Consider the following 22,015-nt stretch of genomic DNA (forward strand, 5'->3'; position numbering starts at 1 on the left):
CCTACAGGCCCCATGAATGAAGAGAATTTTTTTGAATGGGAGGCATTGATCATGTAAGTTAATCTTAGGTGTACTAGTTTTTAGGGCTTTGCTGGGAGTCAGATGTAAGAATCACATCAGCCAGTGTGACTATGCCCAAAAGCATCAGCTGGAAAAAAGACTAAGTTCTCCAGTAATGCCCAGCTCTCGTCTAGGCTGCTGGTCTGAAAGCAGAGAACCTGAGTGTTGATCCAAAAGAACCGAGTGTTTCCTTAGAGCCAATCAAAGGTTTAGTTATAATTATGTAATATATGTATTATATATTTGAGAGTTTTAAGGTGGTAATTTTGGAATGTTGTATGATCGTGGTTAAAATAACCTCAAATGGTGTAGGTGGCTTTGCCTTCCAAAAGTAGTCCCTACAGGTCTGAAATTTTAATGAGAAAAGGGTCCTCAAAGATGTGTCTGACCACGCCAGGCATGTTAGCGCAGCCTCGCCTGCCCTACTTTGGGCCAGGACTTCTTTTTCTTCTCCTTTCCTCCCACTTCGTATCTTCCTGTGCTGCTTCTCCTTTTTCTGTTGCCTTGTCTGGGCTTGTTGGCCTTGCATTCTTTCTGACCCAAGACATGGCTTAGTAAGTGAGCAGTGTGGTTCTGGGATTCATGGCATTACACTTAGGGTGACGTTGCTTGGAAAGAGAAACACATGGACCCCTGATTTTAGAGTGTTCTGTGGCCTTGACTCACTTTGCTTTTTCTTCTTTCTACCTTAGATGTGCAATTTTTGGCTATTCTTAGTGTATTTTCAGCAAAGTGAGTTTAAATAAAATTTAGGAAGTCGAAATTTGTTCTTGAACTCCTGACCTCATGTGATCCCCCTGCCTCGGCCTCCCAAAGTGCTGGGATTACAGGCATGAGCCACCGTGCCCGGCCAGGAAGTTCAAATTTGTAATCAGTCTCTGTTTTCTTTCTTTTCATTTTCTTTCTTTCTTTTTTTTTTTTTTTTTTTGAGATGGAGTTTCGCTCTTGTTGCCCAGGCTGGAGTGCAGTGGCATGACCTTGGCTCACTGCAACTTCTGCCCCTTGGGTTCAAGCGATTCTTCCACAGCCTCCCTAGTAGCTGGGATTACAGGTACCTGCCACCGTGCCCGGCTAATTTTCGTATTTTTAGTAGAGACAGGGTTTCCCCATGTCGGCCAGGCTGGTCTCCAACTCCTGACCTCAGGTGTTCCGCCTGCCTTGGCCTCCCAAAGTGCTGGGATAACAGGTGTGAGCCACCGCGCCAAGCCCAGTCTGTTTTCTCATTAGTGAGGTCTTTTAATTTGCAGCAAGGTCTCGGGTTGGATTTTGTTGCATTGAGAAGTGCTCTAGAGGGCAAGGGCCGGAAAAGTGAGGGCCGTGAAAGAAGTGTGAGCTCTGGCTTGATGTGACCTTAAACTTCATTATGCTTTTGGAATTTGCCAGTTGCTTGGATCACATTAATTCTTAATGCTCTATGGGTTGGTCTGAGAAACAGATTGCAGCTAAGTGTTCTCTGTGGAGGTTAAATTGATATGAAAATTAGTATTTTGGATAAACAAAATGTTTTTAAAAAAATCATCAAACGCTATTCAGATGGTACAGCACGCCTGCCATTTCCTGATCATTTGTAATATCCTAATTGCTTGGGCCTATGGCACACGTTTTTTCTGTGTCTGAAGGTTTCTGGAATCTGTGTTTGTGTGTAATGTGGCCCCCAAGGCAGTTATGAGATGGATGGTGAGTCCCACAGTCTGGGCTGTCCTCATTAGTGGGCTGTGGGGCTGTGTACTTATATTGGGGCAGCTCTTTTTATTTCTGTAGAAGCAGGAGATCATATACATGAACTGATGTGTAACCTGCTTGTTTCATGTGTTAACGCAGGCGCACCTGCACTCATGCCAGCGGGGCAGAGTGGCGGGAGGCCTGTCTTATGTGTAGAGGTTGAAGGCGCCTGTCGGGTCTTCAGTATTTGGGGGATGTTGGCTCCTCAGTAGGCCTATTTGGAAGCTCATTAAAGGAACACTTGAGCCGTCCAGTGTGGTTTTAAAAAAATGTTCATTGTTAAAAATTGATTAGGGTAACTATTACGAATTTTAAATAAACAGTATAAAATTAAACCAATATTTTGAAAACCTGTCTTAAAAAGTAATTAGAACTATTTTTAGGTAGAGCACTTTTGTGTTTGAACAAGGCTTTTTGCATTAGTTTGGAATTCCCCTGCTTGAAGATCCTGGTGAGTTTGTGGGTTTTGGTTCTGTTCCAGACCCTTCACAAACAAGAGGCCGTTTACAAGTGCACTTAGAACGCCTATTAGGGAATTAACTGTCCTCCCATAGATTTGTCTCACCCTGCTATTTTGGCAGACATCTGGCTAAGTCTTTGCTCCTTGGTGATAAGTTTCGTCTTTTTCTCTTTATTCTTTGATGGCTTCCAGGGCCGCCTCTCTACCCTAGTATTTCTAAAACCCGGGCTTGCCTCACGGAAGTCGAATGGCTGTTGGTTTTTGCTGTTGTGATTGCCTTAAAGGCCGGTGAAGAAAATGTAGTTTTAGATATCTAAGCAACAAATACTAAGTGCCTTTTATATATTAGGGCCCTTGTCTGAGGATGCAGACATGTCAAAGATGCACTGAAATCTTTACCTTGGAAGAACAGGTGGAGTCTGAGCCTGGGATCAAATCGAGTGTGGCTGGGATGGCGGCACACCAGGGGATGTGGCCACCGTGGCTGTGGTTGCTAGCATGGCCTGCTGCTCTTGGCCCAGTCACTTTGCCTCTCTTTGACTTACTTGGATCAAAACAGAGAGGTTTATCAGCATCTTCTAGACAGATGGTTACAGGTCTTACCCAGCTCTAGGGTCCATGGCCTGTGACCCCATTGCCACTAAGCCACGGTGACGGGGGTGTAGCTGCAGAGAGGGTGGATGCCCTCTTTCATTGATGCACTTATGTAGGACAGAAGGAACCCTTGATAGCTGTTCATCCCCAGTGGCCGGACAAGACGTGGAGTCCCTTGGCTCTTGCTGTCCTCTGTGTCCTGCCCCAGCATTCCTAAATCAGCTGGCTTGGTGACCTTCTTGTCTGGTTCATGCCTGACTGCTGTCACCTCCCCAGACCAGTGGTTCTAGAGGCTGTGGTGAAATAAGAAGGACCTTCCTTTACTGAATGATGTGTTTGGGGCCCAGTTGGTGGATGGATGCTCTCAGGTTCTCCAGCTGGCTCACGGCAGCCAGCTTGAGGGTTCCCAGGCTGCCACTTCTTCTACCAGGAGCCCTTCTCACACTGGGGGCAAGTGTCAGGGGCACAGCAGCCTCCCTTTATGTCCAGGTTTCTTGTTGACTGAAGCCTGTCACAGAGCATCTCTTGGCAGTATTATGCCTTGCTAAAATAAACCTGAGATAATAAAATAGGTGTTTATAATTTGTATTGTATGTAATCTCACCATAGCAGTTTCTTCAACAAAAGTGTTACAAAGATCCCTATATGAAGAAGTTATTGCCACATTCATTGCAGTAATAATAAAAAAGGAAACATCACTGTTCCACATAATTTATGGAGCATCTATATAGAGTAATGCCACGTAGCTGTAAAACACTTCAGGTGGAATTTTTATCCTGGCATGGAAAGATGTACACAATATAAATGGAAAAGGCAGATTCTAGAATAATAGGTCTGGAACCATCTGTCCGTCCTTCCTTCCTCTCCTCTCCTCTCCTCTCTCCTCTCTCCCTTCCTTTCTCCCCTCCTTTCTTCCCTCCCCGCCCCTCCTTTCTTATGGAGACATGGTCTAGCTCTGTCACCCAGGCTGAAGTGCAGTGGCCTGATCACAGCTCACTGCAGCCTCAAACTCCCAGGCTCAAACAATCCTCCCACCTCAGCCCCACAAGTAGCTGGGACCACAGGTGCACACCACCGCGCCCAGCTAGTTTTTAAAATGCTTTGTAGAGATGGGGTCTTGCTCTGTTTCCCAGGCTGGTCTCGAACTCCTGGCCTCAAGCAATCCTTCTGCCTCAGCCTCCCAAAGTGCTGGGATTACAGGCAGGAGCCAAGGCACCCAGCCTAAACAGCTTTATTGAGATAATTTACATACTGTTTTACCTGCATTAAGTATAAAAGTTAGTGGTTTTAGTAAATTTCTAGAGTTTTGTACTCATCACCACAATCTAGTTTTAGAACATTTCCAAAAAGAGTCTTATGGCTATTTGCAGTCCGTTTCCATTCCAACCCACAGGCAATCCCTACTCTTTCCTCTGACTATAGATTTCCTTTTCTGACTTTTCCTATGTGTGGAATCATACACTGTCTCATCATCTGTGCCTGGCTCCTTGTACTTGGCAGAACATGTTTGCGATTCATCCATGTTACACCATGTATCAGCAGCTCCTTCCTTTTCCATTCCCCAGTTGATGGACATTTGGGCTTCCTACTTTTGGGCTCTTTTGAGCAATGCTGCTGTAAACACTTGTCATGTCACACTGTCTGTGTGGACATGGAGTTCATTTCTCTAGACCAGATACAGAGGTGTGGAATTGCTGGGGTGTGGAGTAAATTTGCATTTAATGTTTTAAGAAACTGTCAGACTGTCTTCCTAGAGTAGCTCACCATTTTGCATTCCCACCAGCAGTGTATGAGCATTCCAGTTTCTCCACTTCCACACCAACACTGCTGTTGTCTGATAACAGCTGTTCTTGTGGGTGTAAAGTGGGGTCTCCTTACAGATTTGACTTGGATTTCCTTGATGACTAATGATGTTGAGCATTTCTTAATGGGCTTATTGGCCATTCGTGTATCTTCTTTGGTGAACTTCAGAACTTTTCCCCATTTTTATATTAGGTTGTTTTCTTGTTGGTGGGACATAAGAGTTTTTTAAATATATTTTGATACAAGTCCTTCATTAGACATAGGATTTTTAAATATTTTCTTCCAATCTGCAACTCTCCATTTTGTTTTCTTAATAGAGTCTTTTGAAACTAAAAAGTTGTTAATTTTGATGAAGTGCGATTTTGCATTTTTTTTCTTATATAGAGCATGCTTTTGGTGTTGTATATAACCCAAGGTTACAAAGATTTTCTCTTATGTTTTCTTGTAGAAGTTTTGTGTTTTTTCACTTTTACATTTAGGCCTTTGATCTATTTTGAGTTAGTGTCATGTATGGAGTTAGGTGGGAGTCTGTTTCATTCTTTTGTATGTGGTTATCCAGTTGTCTCAGCACCATTTGTTGAAAAGACAGTTCTTTCCCCATTGCATAATTTTGGCACCTTTGTCAAAAATCAGTTGACTATAAATGCAAGGATTTATTTTTGGACTCTGAATTGCATTCCATTGATCAATACCTCTCCTTAGGCCATTACTACACTGTCTTGATTACTGTAGCTTCATGGTAAGTTTTAAAATTGGGAAATTTAAGTCTGCCAACTTTGTTCTTTTTCAAGATTGTTTACTGGGCCATGGCATTTCCGTTACATTTTAGGGTCAGCTTGTCAATTTCTACAAAATGCTTGGTGGGATTTTGATCGAGACTACACTGAATCTTTAGATAAGTTTGAGGGATATTGCCATCCTATCAATACTGAGGTGCTCTAATCCATGAACATGGACTGTCTCTCCATTTATTTAGTTGTTTTAAAATTCTCAGCAATGCCATGATATGTTTGAATTTTTAGAAATCCAGTATTGTGGATCAGAGTATGTGAATTTATACACACACAGAGAAAAGCTGGAACAATAACCAAACTTAACTCTGGTTACCTCAAGGAGGTGATTTTGGGAGGGGGAGTGAGGGAGGTATTTGCTTTTTATTTTATATACTTCTGTATTTGAATACTTTCCAACATTCTTATATTTTCCTTTTTTTTTTTTTTTTTTTTTGAGACGGAGTCTCGCTCTGTCGCCCAGGCTGGAGTGCAGTGGCACAATCTCGGCTCACTGCAAGCTCCGCCTCCCGGGTTCACGCCATTCTCCTGCCTCAGCCTCTCCGAGTAGCTGGGACTACAGGCGCCTGCCACCACGCCAGGCTAACTTATTTTCCTAGTTAAATAAGGTCAAAGTTTATGTTGTAAAAGTGATTGTCTATGTTAGAATATACTGTAAAGTTCTTATAATTGATGAACTTTTTTAGTACGCTTTATAGTTCAAATATATTGGATTTAAAAATTTTAAGAAACATCTATATTGCAAAAAATAATTAGGGTGTGGCTGTAGCGGCCTTTTGGGCAGGTTTAACTATGAAAATAATTAGATGGAGCAAAAGCTCTATTTGCCCCACTATGATTTCGTAAAATGGAAATGTTCCCCCTTTTCTTCCCAGCAGTTCTTAGCATTGGCTATCTATCTGAGCATCGCCTGGAGTGCTTAGAACACCACAAAACAGAAAGGAAACACAGGGGATCTTTGGGTTTAGACCAGAGCCAGGGCCCTGCTGTGGGGGTGAGGGTCAAATATGTCATCCTGGTGGAGACCAAGTGCTTGAGGAAAGTGCAGGAAGGCACTTCCCCCAAATCATGGCTTCTTACAGCCTCGTCCTCTTACTACGAGAGTATTGGGATCAGTTTCTGTTTAACTCCTCACTGCCTGGCACAGCAACAAGCACAACCTGGCATAGCAGAGCCGGCGTCCTAGGGCTTTTAAAGTGCCCAGTGTGGGGGCTGTGTGTGCAGCCCACCTTGGTCCTGCTGTCCCGGGCATTAGTGGGGTGGGAACATCGGCAAGAAGCTTTTGCTGAACTGCAGAGCAGGGACTGAAGGAAGGAGACGCACCCAAGCTCAGATGCCAGGCGCCCTCATGCCCTTCCTGCTGGGTGCCCTCTGTCGATTCTGTAGTGTAAGGGAGGTGCGGATCCTTCCCCCAGAGTGGAGGGTGCCCGTGAAGCAGTTTACCCTTCCCGTCTCCAGCTCAGCTGGCTCCAGCTTTTGGAGGGCCACCGTCCCTTAGTCATCCACTTCAGGTTTTAAATACTGATGGATGAGTTTGTGTTCTCTGTGATTTTAATTCTTTATCACATGTGCGTTGGAGACTTTTTGTCTATGTGCTGTGACAAACTTGATAAAGAGAACAGCAGCAAAAGCAGTCGGCTTTCCCAGCACCTGCATGCAGCTGAAGTGGTGAGCACACCAGTTCCTGGAGCACCGCTTGCTGGCGAAGCTCAGGGCACCCACTTGCCCTGGGTGCTCCATAAGGCACTCTGACCTGCCTGCCGCTTCTGTTATCTAGAAAGTAAAAAGTGTTAGAAAGGCAATGCAAAGAAGAACAATCTCTCCCTTGAGTTGAGTGTGGAAAGACAGAAGAGGCTGATCTTCGCTTTTCACTGGCATTATAAGTGACCCACACTGTTGCTGAGGAATGGTCACAGCTCTGGGGGAGGACAGTGACAAGGCAGTTGTCCTTTGTGAGGAGGGAGAATTGCTAGTCAGTTAGGAGTAGGCCGTGGGTGTTTTCAATATTTGCTTTTGTATCTAAAATCACCCACAAGACAGCAAACCAGTCTGAGCTGTTGCAAGCGTGCCTCCTGTGTAGAGTGCAGGGTCGTTATGATGCTTAATCTAATGCTTGTCCTTAGCTCAGCTCCAAAACAGTTTAGGTCATGATTTCAATCAATAAGACAGCATAATTTGCAGGCTTTGAAAAATTTACATTTGCTTTGGATATATTTGCGTCCTCCTTGTTCTTGTTGTTTCTTTTGAAGATTCCCAGGTGAGGCCATCTTCGGTGAAAGAGAAGTGAGGTTGTCTGGGATTATGGCAATAAAACTTGTCCAAAAACAGCACTGTGGCGTCTCCCACTCCTGGCTCGGGAGTTGCCTGGAAGGCATGTTCCATAGGGTCAGGCATGCTGCTGCACACCACTGCCCACCTGCCCTCCTGTCTGGGCGCCAGGCGTTCTAGAAAAGAGAAAGAAACCCCAGTTTCAAACCAGTAGTAAACCGGAGCATTTGCAAATAACTTTGATATTTAAGATGTGGGCGCACTTCAGGAAATGTTTGGTCATGCTTCTGAGGCTAGGAACGACCCGGTGGATTAAAAAAAATTTTTTTAAAAGAAAGCCCTATTATGAGAAACAAAGAACTGTTATCAAAGTATTGAGCAAATACCATTTGGCTCATTCCAAAAACACTACCCAGACATTTTTTCTTATTCTAGACTCAGAGGTGCCAGAAATATTGAGTGCTGGCAAGCATTCCTGACATATGAACAGTGTTACTTTTAAAGATAGTATCTTTACGTGCCTGACTTCTGATTTCGCAGTTTGAACTGTGTTCTCTTAACTCTAATACTAAATTGATCTAGGACCTTGACTAAGTCATCTCATCCTTGGATTTTCCAGCCTTGCTTGACTGTAAAATGAAAACCACAATCCTTGGTGCCCTTTCATCAGAGGGCATGTGGAGAGTGAATGGGTGGCGGTTATTGTTTGCTATGAGCTCTTGTACTGGACAGGAGGCTCAGGGTGGCCACGCATCACTCTGATACACGGTGTGTGCCCATCCTGTGTTGAGAAGGTGGGGCTTCAGGAATGTGTTTGTTGAGGCCATTGCAGGGGGAGCAGAGTAACCTAGGCTTGAGGCGTCCCCAGGCTGCCGGGCCCTGGGTGCCAGTGTGGGCCGGGGTGGGGGGGTACTCATCCGGACACTGCCCTCTCCAGCGTGGCTGTTTTACCAGTAGCAAGAGCTCATGCTCGTGCCTCCCTCGGTGGCGTTCCCTGTGCTGGTCATGCTGAGGCTCTGGGGACTGTCACACAGTAACCCCCCCACCCCCACCCCGGCTCCCCAAAACAAAGTGGCCATAGTCACTATCTTCTTCCAAAAAGGTAGCAAAGACAGTTTTCAGAATCAAAATTTGTCTTTTAGATTGAAAAATCTTGTCTCCATGAAGCAATCACTGCTTTGTTCTCTTCTGACTGTTGCCCGCAGATCAGCCCCGCCAGGGCCATGAGCCGTGTTGGCATCTGCTGTTGCTGCCGACAGCCCTGAGTGCCGCCTCCAGGTGAAAGCTAAAGCTCTTCCTTCAGTTTCTTTTTGATTTTTGTCTTTTTCCTTTAATCGTAGAGATAAATATTTCCAAATCTGTTGTTATTAATTTCACTGAACCAAGATAATTTTAAGATTTTTAAAACAAATTTTTACTTTTAAGAAATCTATTTTTTAACTGAAGATTAAAAATGTATATTTTTTTAAATTATTTTTTTCCTGTGCCATATCCTGGATTCTTTCTGAAGGCAGTAGGTCTGGTGTGGACTGTCCTCTGCTCATCCAGGCCTTGGCCGCTGCGCAACTGTTCTTTCTGCCTTAGCCTTTATTGTTAGAGGAGCAGAGCTGTTTATGAAGGGACTTGTTCTTTCAGTTCATAGAAGTAAAATGGATTTACTGACTTATTTATTGATCTGATGAGTCACACCCATTGCAGTTTCCACTGTTTCAGTGTCTGTCACTGTCATTCAGCGGTCCTGCTTTCTTATCAAAGAAAGATGGTGCAAGATCTTTTAGAACTCCTCGAATGTGTGTTTTATTAATGTGATTTGTAGGAGAAGAGGAGTTTGTCTCTGGTGTGAAGGTACAGACATGGTGGCTGACACTCTTCCTCTCCTGTGGCCATCATGCCTTGAACTGTTGGTCAAGATAGTGTTAATTTATACTTGTTGGGTTTTAAACCTTAAGCAGGATTTCTGAAATGGTTTCATCTGTTTCTTCCATTTACACGTGAGGAAAGTATAGGTCCAGGGAGACTCACGTGCCTGTGTCTGTGTCCATGACGGGGAGTTGCTTCAATGTTGCATCAGTGGGATGAGGCACAGCACGTGGGCCTGCAGGTGCAGCCTGGAGTGGTGGTACCTGTGTGCCTAGCCTTTCACGGAGCATGCAGCAGTGATCACATGTGCTCCTCATCTGCTTCTTGAAGGTTGCAAAGATGCCTTCTTGGGCACGTTTAAAAATTAAAAATCACCTTTGAAATACAACCCTTAGCCCCTCATCTGTTGAAATACAATGGAATCTTGCTATACCCTGTGCCGTAATTCATACCCTTATCCTAAAATGTGATTGTACAACATCTGCAGAAAAAAATCCCAGATCTTAGAGCATTGACATTAGTTCTTTTCTCTGATCCCCTTCTTATCAAGAGGTTCTGCTGCTTGACTCTTAACCTTTATAAATGTGAAAACTGCCTGGAATTCAGTCTTTGTACTTGTACCTAAGATTTAGACCAGATTGAAACAGGAGAATGAGACATTGCTTTCCATTAAGAAAAAAGTACCAATTCATTGTTACTTAGATAATATTTTCGTGTGCATTTTTATTATTTATTTTTATTTTTGCTTATTTTTTGAGACAGAGTCTCGCTCTGTCACCCAGGCTTGAGTGCAGTGGCAAGATCTTGGCTCACTGCAACCTCCACCTCCCGGGCTCAGATGATTGTCCTGCCTCAGCCTCCCAAGTAGCTGGGATTACAGGCATGTGCCACTACACCCAGCTAATTTTTATATTTTTAGTAGAGACAGGGTTTCACCATGTTGGCCAGGCCGGTCTCGAACTCCTGACCTCAGATGATCTGCCCGTCTCGGCCTCCCAAAGTGCTGGGATTACAGGCGTGAGCCACCGCACCCGGCCTCATGTGCATTTTTAAAGTGGTAAAAATGTTCTTAACCCATTTGTCAATTGTGTTCGACGTTGAAAAATGTACTTCGAAGTTCAGTCTACGTATTTTATATCTTCTAGGGGCCCAGAAGACACCTGCTTTGAGTTTGGCGTTTTTCCTGCCATCCTGAGTTTCCCACTTGATTACCCGTTAAGTCCCCCAAAGATGAGATTTACCTGTGAGATGTTTCATCCCAACAGTAAGTGCTTTTGGAAGTAGTTTTTGTGGTACCAGGATAGGTACGGAGATAATATTATCAGCCACCTGAAATGTGGTATATTCTATATGTCTATGATGTAGATCTTTAGAAAACACTTCTTATGTTTTGAAATTCGGCCAAGTAAGCATGGTGGTATTAAGCACATGATTTCAATTTTGAAGGTCAGTTTAATATAGATAAAAGACAACAGGCACCTAAAACTGGATGCCATTTGACCCAGCCACCTACTTCACTGGGGAGGAAGTTTTACACATTGGTGTGTGCTCAGAAGGGGTTATGCTAATCTTTGTCATAGTGTTATTTGTAATGGTGAAAATTTTGACTTAACCTGGGTTTTTAACACAAGGATAAATTAAGTTCTATATTGTATTAGTCTGTTGTCACACTGCTAATAAAGACATATTCAAGTCTGGGTAATTTATAAAGGAAAGAGATCTAATGGACTCACAGTTCCACATGGCTGGGGAGACCTCACAATCATGGCAGAAGGCAAAGGAGAAGCAAAAGCACATCTTAGTGGCAGCAGGCAAGAGAGTGTGTGCAGGGGAACTGCCCTTTACAGAACCATCAGATCTCGTGAGACTTATACACTATCATGAGAACAGCATGGGAAAGATGTGCCTCCATGATTCAGTACTTCCCACTGGGTCCCTCCCATGACGTGGGAATTATGGGAGCTACAATTCAAGATGAGATTTGGGTGGGGACACAGCCAAACTATATCATATGTGTTAGAATGTGATGTAGATTTTTAAAATGATCTAAAATAAGAATCAATGATACAAAGTAATATTTGTGTTATATTGACTGGGAAAAGCAGTAGGACTGTTATAATTTCCTCTTGAAAAATAAATTCACATGTAAATATATAACTGGAAAAGTAAGCACAAAAATGTTAAAAGTGATTCTTTTTTCGGATTGAATTTTTTTTTCCTTTTTGTAAATCTTTTTTTGCCCTAAAATTAATATATATTAATTTTAAAAGGAGGAAAAAAATAAGGTCATTTAAGTGAATTGTACTGTAGCTTACTTGAAAATGTGTCCAGTAGTAGGAATTGGAATTCCTGAACAGCTGTAGTTTTTATTTTTTCCTTTTACATTCCTTTTACATTATTCCTTTTACATCCTTGCCATAGGGGTTTTCAGGACTGCCCCCCCACCCCCGGCCACTTCCCTGGTGGAAATGCCGTCTGCTGTTAGACTTGCTGTCCTAACCCTCGTTTAGGACTTCTCATTTACTGCAGATATTGGTACACATAGGTAGTAGGCGGCCGCCTGAGAGAGACCATTCGGTACTTCTTTTCTTATCTCAAAGCTACTTCAGTCTTGTGTGCACAGGAGATGCTCAGAAGCGTGCCTTCTTCAGGGAGACTGGCCATGAGCCCGAGTTAGATGATAACATGGAGGTTCATCATACGCTGTCTACTTGAGTGTGTTTTTGGAATTCTCCATAATAAAAAGTTAAAAAATATAATTGATATGTAAGAGTAATTGAAGTAGTCAGTTTCAAGTTGGTTAGCTGTAAAATGCAACCATGAAGAGGATTGTAGGTAATTAAAATACTAAGATTGTATTGAGGATACATATATTATTCAGAACAATACCTGTGACATGGCATTAGTGACAAATATGACCAATAAACTGATTACATTATGTGACTGTACTACAGGTTGTCTGATTATTATTTTTAATGTTCTGGTAATTAGTTTTAATGCTTAGATAATATAGTTTTAAATTTTTGCCTTAGTGTAATTGGATTATTTTGATTTTTTAAAAATTATCTTTGAGAACTGTAGATCTACCAATATCATAAAAATTAGACAGTCAGTAAATAAAAGCAATTCAACACATTTACTGAAAGTTGCTGCTGTGGTGAGCAAATAATAATAGACCTTCAGGAGCTTATATTCCAAGGACAGGGATGGACATTGATAGGTGAATCACACAAACAAAACGCAAAGTCACATCAGGAGGTTCCAGGCAGCACCTTAAAGAGGTGGTGGTTGGATGGACCATCTGTAGGGAGTGAAGCAGGAGTTACCTGAGTGATTCGGGGAGGAGTGGCCCTTCACATGTGCAAAGGCCCAGCGCAGGAAGTGACGGGAGAGGAAGGCCGGGGCCAAACTACCTCAGGCCTTTTGGTCAATACTGAAGGTTTTGATATTTTCTCCTGGGAGTGGCGGAACTCCACTGAAAGACTCCAAGGGAGTGGCATGACCGGAATGATTTCTGACGGCTCGCTCTGGGTACAGTGCAAAGGACAGGTGGCAGGAAGCCAGGCAGGCCCTCGGCCATAGTGGTCTAGGGTAGAGACACCGGCAACTTGGGAACTAAATGTGGGCACTAAAGATAAAGAGATGTGGGTGGATCCACGAGAGGTTTAGGATGTGGCACTGCTGGGACTTGGTGAAGGAGGGGCTGTGGCAGGGACACAGGTGCTTTTGGTGCTTCTGTGGATGCAGTATCACCCTATGGGACCAACTCCTGGAGAAGGCAACACAGAAGTGGGAAACTTCCTGATTTTGTGGATGTGGATCTTAGGTGGACAGCCTGATGTCCAGGGCAAGTATGCCTCTAGTTTCTTCCACTCTTCTTGAATGAGAAGTTGTGGTTCAGTTCCTGGATAGTAGAGAGCGTTCACCACTGAACGTTCACCACTGAAACAATGGATGAGTGGAAACACATAGGACCAGGCATGAAAGACAAGACTGTTTGAAGGTAAATGATGACCGTTAACATTTGTAAATTTTCATGAAATTCAGAACTCATTAATTCAGGTGAGTTAAATAAATGTATTTTAAAATTGCTGTTTCTATTATTATAACTTTAATGGCTTTATAATTTTACAGTTGAGTCTATCTAGATGGATTACTGGATATCTGAGTATATACGGAGCCATCTGATAATTCCTCTCAATTATATGTAGAAGAGGACTGATTACATGCTGTGAATTGAAAATTTATTTCTCTTTATCAGACCTTGTGTATCTTTTTAATGATGATATTTGGTGGAAAGGGATTTGATTTAGACACACCGACCTACGTTCCAGGTTGTACTGATGATAATTTACTTATTATTAGAGTAAGCTACCAAGAGAAATCCTGGTGCCTTTCTTTTTGTAGATATTTAAATAATTCCAGTTGCCTTTATCGTAGCCATGTGAACATATATTTTACACAGGCCAGTTCAGGGATTTAATGGTAGAATTAGAAATATCTAAGGAACTAGCTCTGAAAAGTATTGTAAATAATCCTAATCACATCAGATATTTTGATAAAATATTTGCCAGATAACCTTTCATTTACTCTTTTTGTATGTATTGCTTGAAAAACATTCATACGAAAGTGGATTAGACTACTACAGCTGATTAGAACTGGCTGGGTCAGCCTGGAGCCTGTCAGTGAGTGAGCAGGCCCCACCAGGATTCCTGCAGACATGAAGCGTGACACTCAGGGCCCCAGGCTATGCCCCAGCTGTGCAAACAGCTTGGTTGCTGTGTCTGCAATCCTTGTTCTCGTTATCTGTGGAGCCTGCCCAAGCGTGGCGACGCCTGGGGCACCATTCCTGGGCTCACCTGGCTGCCTCTGACCCTTGCAGTCTACCCTGATGGGAGAGTCTGCATTTCCATCCTCCACGCGCCAGGCGACGACCCAATGGGCTACGAGAGCAGCGCGGAGCGGTGGAGTCCTGTGCAGAGTGTGGAGAAGATCCTGCTGTCGGTGGTGAGCATGCTGGCAGGTAAGGCCTGAGCCTCCTGGCAGGAGCTGCTGTGGACGCCCAGGCTGCAGGTGTTCTCCTGCCTTGCGTCATCCTGTCTTTATAATGTACTTTTACTCGTTTGCAGTTAGTTTACACATGCTATTGCCATTTAATGTTATCTGCATACACTCTTCCAATTGTAAGCATACCTTCTAGCACAGCCTGGTGTCGTATATTGTGTTGTCGGCCATAGTTAAACTGGTCTCTGGTCCTTGATCGTCTTTTTCCCTCAGTAGGTGTTGATTGAGGACCTGCTACATGCCACACACTGGACTGGGGCTGTAAAGCTTTGTGTGACAAAGACCCCAACTCTATGTTCCTACATTCTAGGCAACTGTCCAAGCCTACCAGCAGTTAGATGCCAGTGGGATGCACCCTGAGATCAGACACATGCAGGGACTCTCGGGCCACTTCCTGGTGGGGCTGTCTGGGGTGTGTTTAGGACAGGTAGGTGTTGATGAGGTAGGAGGGAGGGAATGACGTTTTGGGGCAAAGGAAGCAGCCTGGGCTGAGGCCCAGAGGCAGGAGGTGGCTGACTTGATGGGGGCACTGCCAGCCCATTTTGGCTGGAGCCAAGGCTGCAGGGAGAGGAGCCCCAGCAGACCCTGGGGATTGGAGTTGGAGGTGTGACGTCCTGTGAGCTGTGCCTTTGAAGGGCCATCCTTGAAGCAGTTACCAGTAGTGTAATGGAAGACAAACAGAGACTTCGTGGTGTTGCAGTAGCCTGGAGAGAAAAGAGAAGGGCTGAGTGGTCCCAGGGCTAAGAGGAAGGGGTGGGTTTGGGAGACCTTGAAGGTACAGGCTCTGGGACTCCTGGTTCTTTGTCTACCAGAGGTGCTGCTCTGGGTTCAGGAGACAGCAGGATTTCGGGAATAGTTTGAGGTGTGTGGGACAAGGGGCCTCCATCCACAAAAGGGGGCAGACATGGGAGTGAAGATGTGGGGTCATTTCTGGATGAGGCAGAGGGTGACAGCACAGCAGGGAGGAGTCTTCCAGGGCAGGCAGGAGGAAGGGTGTGGGAAAGGAAGGCGGCGAGTCTGAGAGGAAAGAGCAGACCCAGCAGAGGGCCAGGGGTCGATGCCAGAGTGAGGCCCCTCAGCTGTTCTCTGCAGAGCCCTTGGGTGCCGTGGAGTGGGGTCTAGAGGGATGGGACGTCAGGGCCTGTGACACAAGTGTGTATCCTGAGAGGGCTGAGGCGGAACCCTCTTCATGTGCTGAGTGGAGGGAGCCAGGCCAGGGGATTGGAGATTGGGAGGGAGGCAGTGGCTCAGGCTGTCCTCAGATGTCAGCTGTGGGTTTTATCCTCATCAACTCTGCTCTGAACCAGTCCCCACGTGCATTCTGAGCAGCGCCGCCGCCGCCACGCTGCACAGCTGCTGCTTCAGCACATGTCATCCAGTTCTGGTGGTCTCTCTCGTTTCTGCCTTCCGGCAGGCCCTGGCTACTCCCTCCGTGCCTCCTAACTGCAGTTCTGCAGTGACTGCCAGTGCCGCTGGCTAGGGGGTGGGTCAGGTATCCTGGGGTCTGGTGTCTACCTTAGGCTGCACATTTGCTTGGGATTGTCTTGGTAGGAGCTGTGAGGGGCAGTTTTGCTGAGAGGGCGCTCTGTGAGAGAGAAGCCACACTGCAGAATGTCTTGAGAAAGGTGAAATAAGCAGTAGGTGGGCCCCGTGTAGCTTGTCCAGGTGCCAGAAGTGCAGTGGCCCAGGGGGCTGCTGTGGGAGGCCGTGTGGGCCTGTGCTTAAGTGGTTGTCACATGTTCACAGCAAGACAGATGACAACTTGTCCTGGTGTCTTCAGATACTCAGAACGCAGGAGTCATGAGAGTGGCTGTCTTTGAGACCTGCGTGGCCAGCACTCTAGAGGTGGGACCGACCCCACGCGGTTCTCGGGTTCTGGTTTGTTTCTGGGACACAGCTCTTGAAAGCCCCCTCCAGTGTTTTAAATAAATGGGAGACCTTGCCAGCCTGCTTATGTATAAGATCCCTTTTACATGGAGGGTGTTCCCTTTTCTTTCAGAGCCCAATGACGAAAGTGGAGCTAACGTGGATGCGTCCAAAATGTGGCGCGATGACCGGGAGCAGTTCTATAAGATTGCCAAGCAGATCGTCCAGAAGTCTCTGGGACTGTGAGACCGGGCCTCGCACAGGCGCACACACACCGCCAAGCAGCTCAGCATTCTCCCCCGAGCACTTAGTGACAGGGATACTCTGTGCTGGTACCAAACAAGGCAGACTTGCAAGAACCACAGCGTCTTTTTTTTTTTTTCAAACCTTTCCCACTTCAAACAGGCTTCTCTTCTGAAATGATGACTTAATGTCGAATATTGACAGCTTACTGCAGTTTTACAGTATTCCTCACAAAGGGCTTCAGGTAGATTATCAGAGCTGTCAGCACTACCTCTCCCCGCTGAAACCAGCGGTTCATGGCTTCCTGTGGATTCCCTCCATCCCTGGAGTGTTGAGGGGGTTGTACCTGCCAGACTTCCAGGGCACGATGGAATACCCAGAACGCTCCTTCTGAAGAAATGGGGCCCTGTAGCTGCAGCACAGGGGAAGGGCCCGGCACCCTTTCTGGGTCCCTCCTGGTTCCCTGTGGGCCCCATGAGAAGTCCATTACCTCCTTTCTTCCTCCATATTTTACAGGCAGATGCTTTTCTTATAATCTAATTACATCTTTTTCATTTGTTATGTATTACAAACCATCACACTTAGAAATACTTCCAGGAAATGCTTTTTTAAAGTGTGAATTAATAAGAAATGGGGTAGATAGAAATTTATCACTGATTGGCCAGGCGCGGTGGTTCATGCCTGTAATCCCAGCACTTTGGGAGGCCAAGGCAGGTAGATCACAAGGTCAGGAGATTGAGACCATCCTGGCTAATACAGTGAAACCCCATGTCTACTAAAATTACAAAAAATTAGCTGGGCGTGGTGGTGCACGCCTGTAGTTTCAGCTACTCAGGAGGCTGAGGCAGGAGAATCTCTTGAACCTGGGAGGCAGAGGTAGCAGTGAGCTGAGGTCCTGCCACTGCACTCCAGCCTGGGCAACAGAGCGAGACTCAGTCTCAAAAAAGAAAAAAGAAAAAAGAAATTTATTGCTGATCACAAGGACAGACAGTTTTTTCCCGACCATACTCATCAAAGATTTACATTTGTATATTAGTAACTAGTGCATTACTAGAGCAGGTGCAGGTGAGGTCTTTAAAGTTTCAATGGAAGTTTCTTCTGGATCTACGGAAATTTTTTTTTTCCAATCTAAAAACTGGAAATTCTAGGGTTTTTGTACATTTTGGATGCACTGGGAATTTATTAGCACAAAATCATTCTTTGCAACTCTAAAGTCAGAAGGGACTGTAGCTCAGAGCACAGAGGAGTGCCTTATCCCCACACTTGACTGGGCTGTGGAGGTGGGCATGTGGGCCCCTGGGCCCAGGCTAGGGACAGAGCCCTTATTTTATGACTTAGGATTTTGATGTGATTCCCATGTTCTCTAACAGGGCCAGCTGAGCAGCACAGGCCAGGAGGCCACTGTGTAAGCAATAACAGATCTGCCACATGCAGAAGCAAATATTAGGCCTGTTGCACACAGGCGGCATTTAAATAGGAATTTCTATTTTTGAAATAAGGGATGGTCTGTGAGGCATACAGTAGATTTGATGTGATCCTTTTCTCCCTCCCTTCCATAATGGATCGTGGTCTGTGTGACTGAACCCACACAGAGTGTCATGGGTGACAGTTTCTGGTTGAAGTAGCTCCACGTTGGGCTTCTGTGGACAGCAGATTCTTTTCCTTCTCACAAGGGACTCATTCAAAATTTGGAGGCTGGGTGCCGTGGCTCACGCCTGCAACCCCAGCACTTTGGGAGACTGAGGCGGGCGGATCATGAGGTCAGGAGATCGAGACCATCCTGGCTAATGGTGAAACCTTGTCTCCACTAAAAATACAAAAACTTAGCCGGGTATGGTGTCGGGCACCTGTAGTCCCAGCTACTCCGGAGACCGAGACAGGAGAATGGCGTGAACCCAGAGGCGGAGCTTGCAGTGAGCTGAGATCGCGCCACTGCACTCCAGCCTGGGCGACAGAGTGAGACTCCGTCTCCAAAAAAAAAAAAAAAAATGGAACGCAGGGCAAGAACTCGTATTTGGAAGGAGATGGGGGAAAGGAGCGGGGTATTGTACCTAAGTAGTATTCTCAGGCAAATGAGATGGAGCCCTCTCTGTAAAGAAGAGTCATTTGTGCAAGTAGACGGGGTCTGTGGGTGCAGGCCCTGGAGGGGCACACAGTTGCGTGGAGGCTTCTGTGAGATCGGGAGAGGGAGGCAGTCTCTTGACAAAATAAAGTATTTTTATTCATTTGTGTTTATTAAATGAAAAAACAATGCCATGGTGTCCCTGTTGTGTGGTGGAACCTAATCACTCTGTTGAAATAAAGTTCTGTGTTTTCCCTGCCCTGCAGTGTGTGTCCCTTTGTCGTATTGTCAGAGGAGCCTGTGGCCACTGCCCCCAGGGAGCACACCAGGTCATCCCAGCTGGGATTCCTCACGGCGGGGGCTTTTCTGCAGACTTGGGTTAGCTCTGGCACGTTTTCTTCTCTGTTTCTGATCTCCCTTCCGTCATTCTGTGGTCTTTCTCTGGAATTCTCAGGTTAGTTGGGGTCTGTGAGACGGATGTGTTCACTAACCTATAAATGACATTTTAGCTTTTTCTGCCATCGTGTGAGTGGCGCATTTGACCACTAGAAGCCAGCAGGCTGTTCCGACCGCCCTTCCCTCCTGCAGTTGTGTAGAAGCACAGCTCCCTGTCATCACTCCTCTGTGGTCCTCTGTGGTCACAGTCGGTTGCGATGAGACCTGCATCTGCATCTTGTTACTTAGCATGTCAGTAAAGAGGCAGATTCCTGTGTCAGTGATTTGCTGTTTCTGTTTTGGTAGTTGGTGGTCAGCTTTCCTTTGTAATCCTGTGAGGCAGGGTCCCCAGGCTTCCCCAGGTGTTGGCGCCTCGTTCCCTGGGCTGGTTCCCAGGCTGCTCCTGGTGGGGTGCACTGGGCGAGTGCCTCAGCACAGGCCCCCAGGCATGTCTGTTCTGCCCTTTGCCCAGTGTTCTCACTAAGCATACTTTTTAATGACTAAGAACTCTAATGTGATACTGAGTTGGGGTCCCCAAGACCACCCAGGGCGGTGATTCTCCAGGAGGACACAGGCCACGCAGGTCGTGGTACCCATGGCTGTGATTTCCCACAGAGAGGACACTGAGCAAAATCGGCCAAGGGAAAGGCTCCTGGGGCCGAGTCCAGAGGCACCAGGCTCAGGTTTGGAGGCCTCTCCTGGGGTGGGGGTCACGCAGTACGCGCCTCACTCCCCTGCAAGCAGCTGGGACGCCGCGCATGCGATGTTGGGGATGCCCTGCCTGGTGATGTACCCGGGGACTGGTCACGTGAGCAGCTTCTGCCTGGGCTGTGCTACAATTCCAGACTCTCAGCAGGGATGTGGGTGTTCTGCCTAAACCACCTTGTACAAACAGCACAGGCCCAGCGAGGCGGGGCTCGGGGAGCCCCTCGGAAGTCCCAGTTCCCAGACGCCAGCCAAGGGCCAGCCCGGCCAGCGGGCCTCAGGACGGCCGTCCCCACCCACTGTATGGACCCTTTCTGCACAGATAGCCTTAGGGGTTGATAGTGATTTTTACCATTTCATTTGCTCTGTGTTTCTGGGTTTTGTCTGCTGGCGCTGGTTTGCCACAGTTGTTTGCCTGTCTGGCTGAGTGCCGTCCTTGATTTTCCCATGCGCCTGTCTGCTTCCTGGGATGGGGAGGGCTGCTGGGGTGGCCAGGGAAGCTCTAGGGTCTCATCTTCTGGGTGTTGGGGCTTTTCACCCTTTCTGGGGGTTAGCGGCCCCAGTTCACTGTTGGGGCCACAGCAGGGGTGGCGTCCACAGCTCTGACTCTCACTTCCAGGATTGTTGCACCTGCTGGGGCTTCTCCAGTCCAGTCTCTGTGTAGATGAGGTTGCTAATTTTTCAGAGGAGTGCTGTTCTGTATCAGTTTCTTCATAGGATACAGAACTGCTCCAGCTGCACAGAAAGGCACCCCAGGGCAGCCCCAGCTTCCCTCCCTTGGGCGTGCCCTGCACCATGGCCCCCTGAGCTGACAAGGTTTCTGCAGGCTGGAATTTGTGCTGGAGACGAGGGCCCTGGGGATGCTACCTGGACACAAGGAGGGGACAGGAAACAGGTACAAAGATTCGGGGCTGCCAAGGGGCAGTGAACACACTAAGGACAGGTGGATTCTGGAAATCCTGCCCTGGAGGGGACCGTGGGGCCGGTTGGGGTGGGGGCAGGAGTTGGAGAGGGGCTGTGGACAGTGCCAACCCCTCTGGGTGTTGGCCTGGGGCCTGGACCCTGGGCTGTCGGGGGCACCCTGGGAGGAGGTCTTGTGCTGATGTGGGGTGGTGGCCCCATCTGGGAGGCAGTGCTGTTGGGCCCAGCTCCTGGCTGAGCCCTGTGGAAGCTGGAGGTGTTCAGCTCCTCAGATCTGTCCAGGTTGTGCCCCGTTGTCATGAGAGCCTGGCTTTGTTGAGGGGACAAAGCAATGTGAACCTCCCTGCAGAGGCAGGAAACACCAGCTTCCTCCCCCAAACCCCAGCACCACTCAGCCAGCCATAGCCTGCACCCCCTGCCCGTCCCAGACACACCTTCCAGGCCTCAACACCCACCGAACCCACCCAGTGTGCAGTGCCAACTGTCTGGTGCCCCCGAGGCAGCTGGCACATGCCCTTCGTCATCCCCTGGCGAACAGCTGTAACTCCAGCCCTTGGCCTCACCCCGTTGAATGTCCAGCCCTGCCCTCTGCTGGGTGGGTGCACCGGTTCGGGGATTCTGTAGGAGCATCAGGGAGATGGGGCTCTCCACCTTTGTGCCCGTCCGGTGCCCCCGTTCCCATGCCTGGACTGTGAGTGCTGCTGGCTGTGACCTGACCTCCAGGGCCCGAGCTCTGACACCAGAAGTTGGCAAGTCCTCACACGTCCGGGCATCTTCCCCTCTGAAGGCTTCCCTGTGAACCCAGCCATGAGATGTCCGAAGACGTGCTCTGAGGAGTTGAGGTGGGGGAGGTGAGGTCATTTGCCACAGCCCCAGCCAAGAAATGGTCCTCGCCATGCCCCGATGCATCACTGAATCTGCAAAGCCCCCCACCCTCCAGGACTGTGGCCCCTCTGCCTCCATGGGGTGCGGTTGGTGGCATGAGGCCCACTGCACCCTCGTATGCAGTGTCCACCCAGACCCACGGGCCTGCTGGGCAGCCTCCACTGCTCCACCTTCCCCCGCTTCAGATGCTGGCGTTTGCGACACAGCCACCTCACACCTCTTCTCGCACCCTGGTCTGGTCCTCCAAGTCCCCCCACCATCAGGTTCATTAGCCCA

At 47.1% G+C, this 22,015-nt stretch overlaps 1 protein-coding gene across 3 annotated transcripts in view; it reads left to right on the plus strand.

The window, feature by feature from the left end:
- Positions 1-19,052, plus strand: part of UBE2G2 (ubiquitin conjugating enzyme E2 G2) — a 35,725-nt gene extending 16,673 nt beyond the window's left edge. For 2 of the 3 annotated variants that reach the window (XM_058427398.1, XM_058427399.1), the window contains exons 3-6: positions 8-53; positions 10,704-10,822; positions 14,441-14,565; positions 14,933-16,615. In XM_058427398.1, coding sequence (XP_058283381.1) covers positions 8-53; positions 10,704-10,822; positions 14,441-14,565; positions 14,933-15,082 — 440 coding nt within the window. In that variant the 3' untranslated portion in view covers positions 15,083-16,615. The other variant, XM_032176123.2, reaches the window with a different exon arrangement.
- Positions 19,053-22,015: the final 2,963 nt, after the last annotated feature.

This window comes from Hylobates moloch, unplaced genomic scaffold, assembly GCF_009828535.3.
Source record: "Hylobates moloch isolate HMO894 unplaced genomic scaffold, HMol_V3 SCAFFOLD_14, whole genome shotgun sequence".
NCBI classification, from domain to species: Eukaryota; Metazoa; Chordata; class Mammalia; order Primates; family Hylobatidae; genus Hylobates; species Hylobates moloch.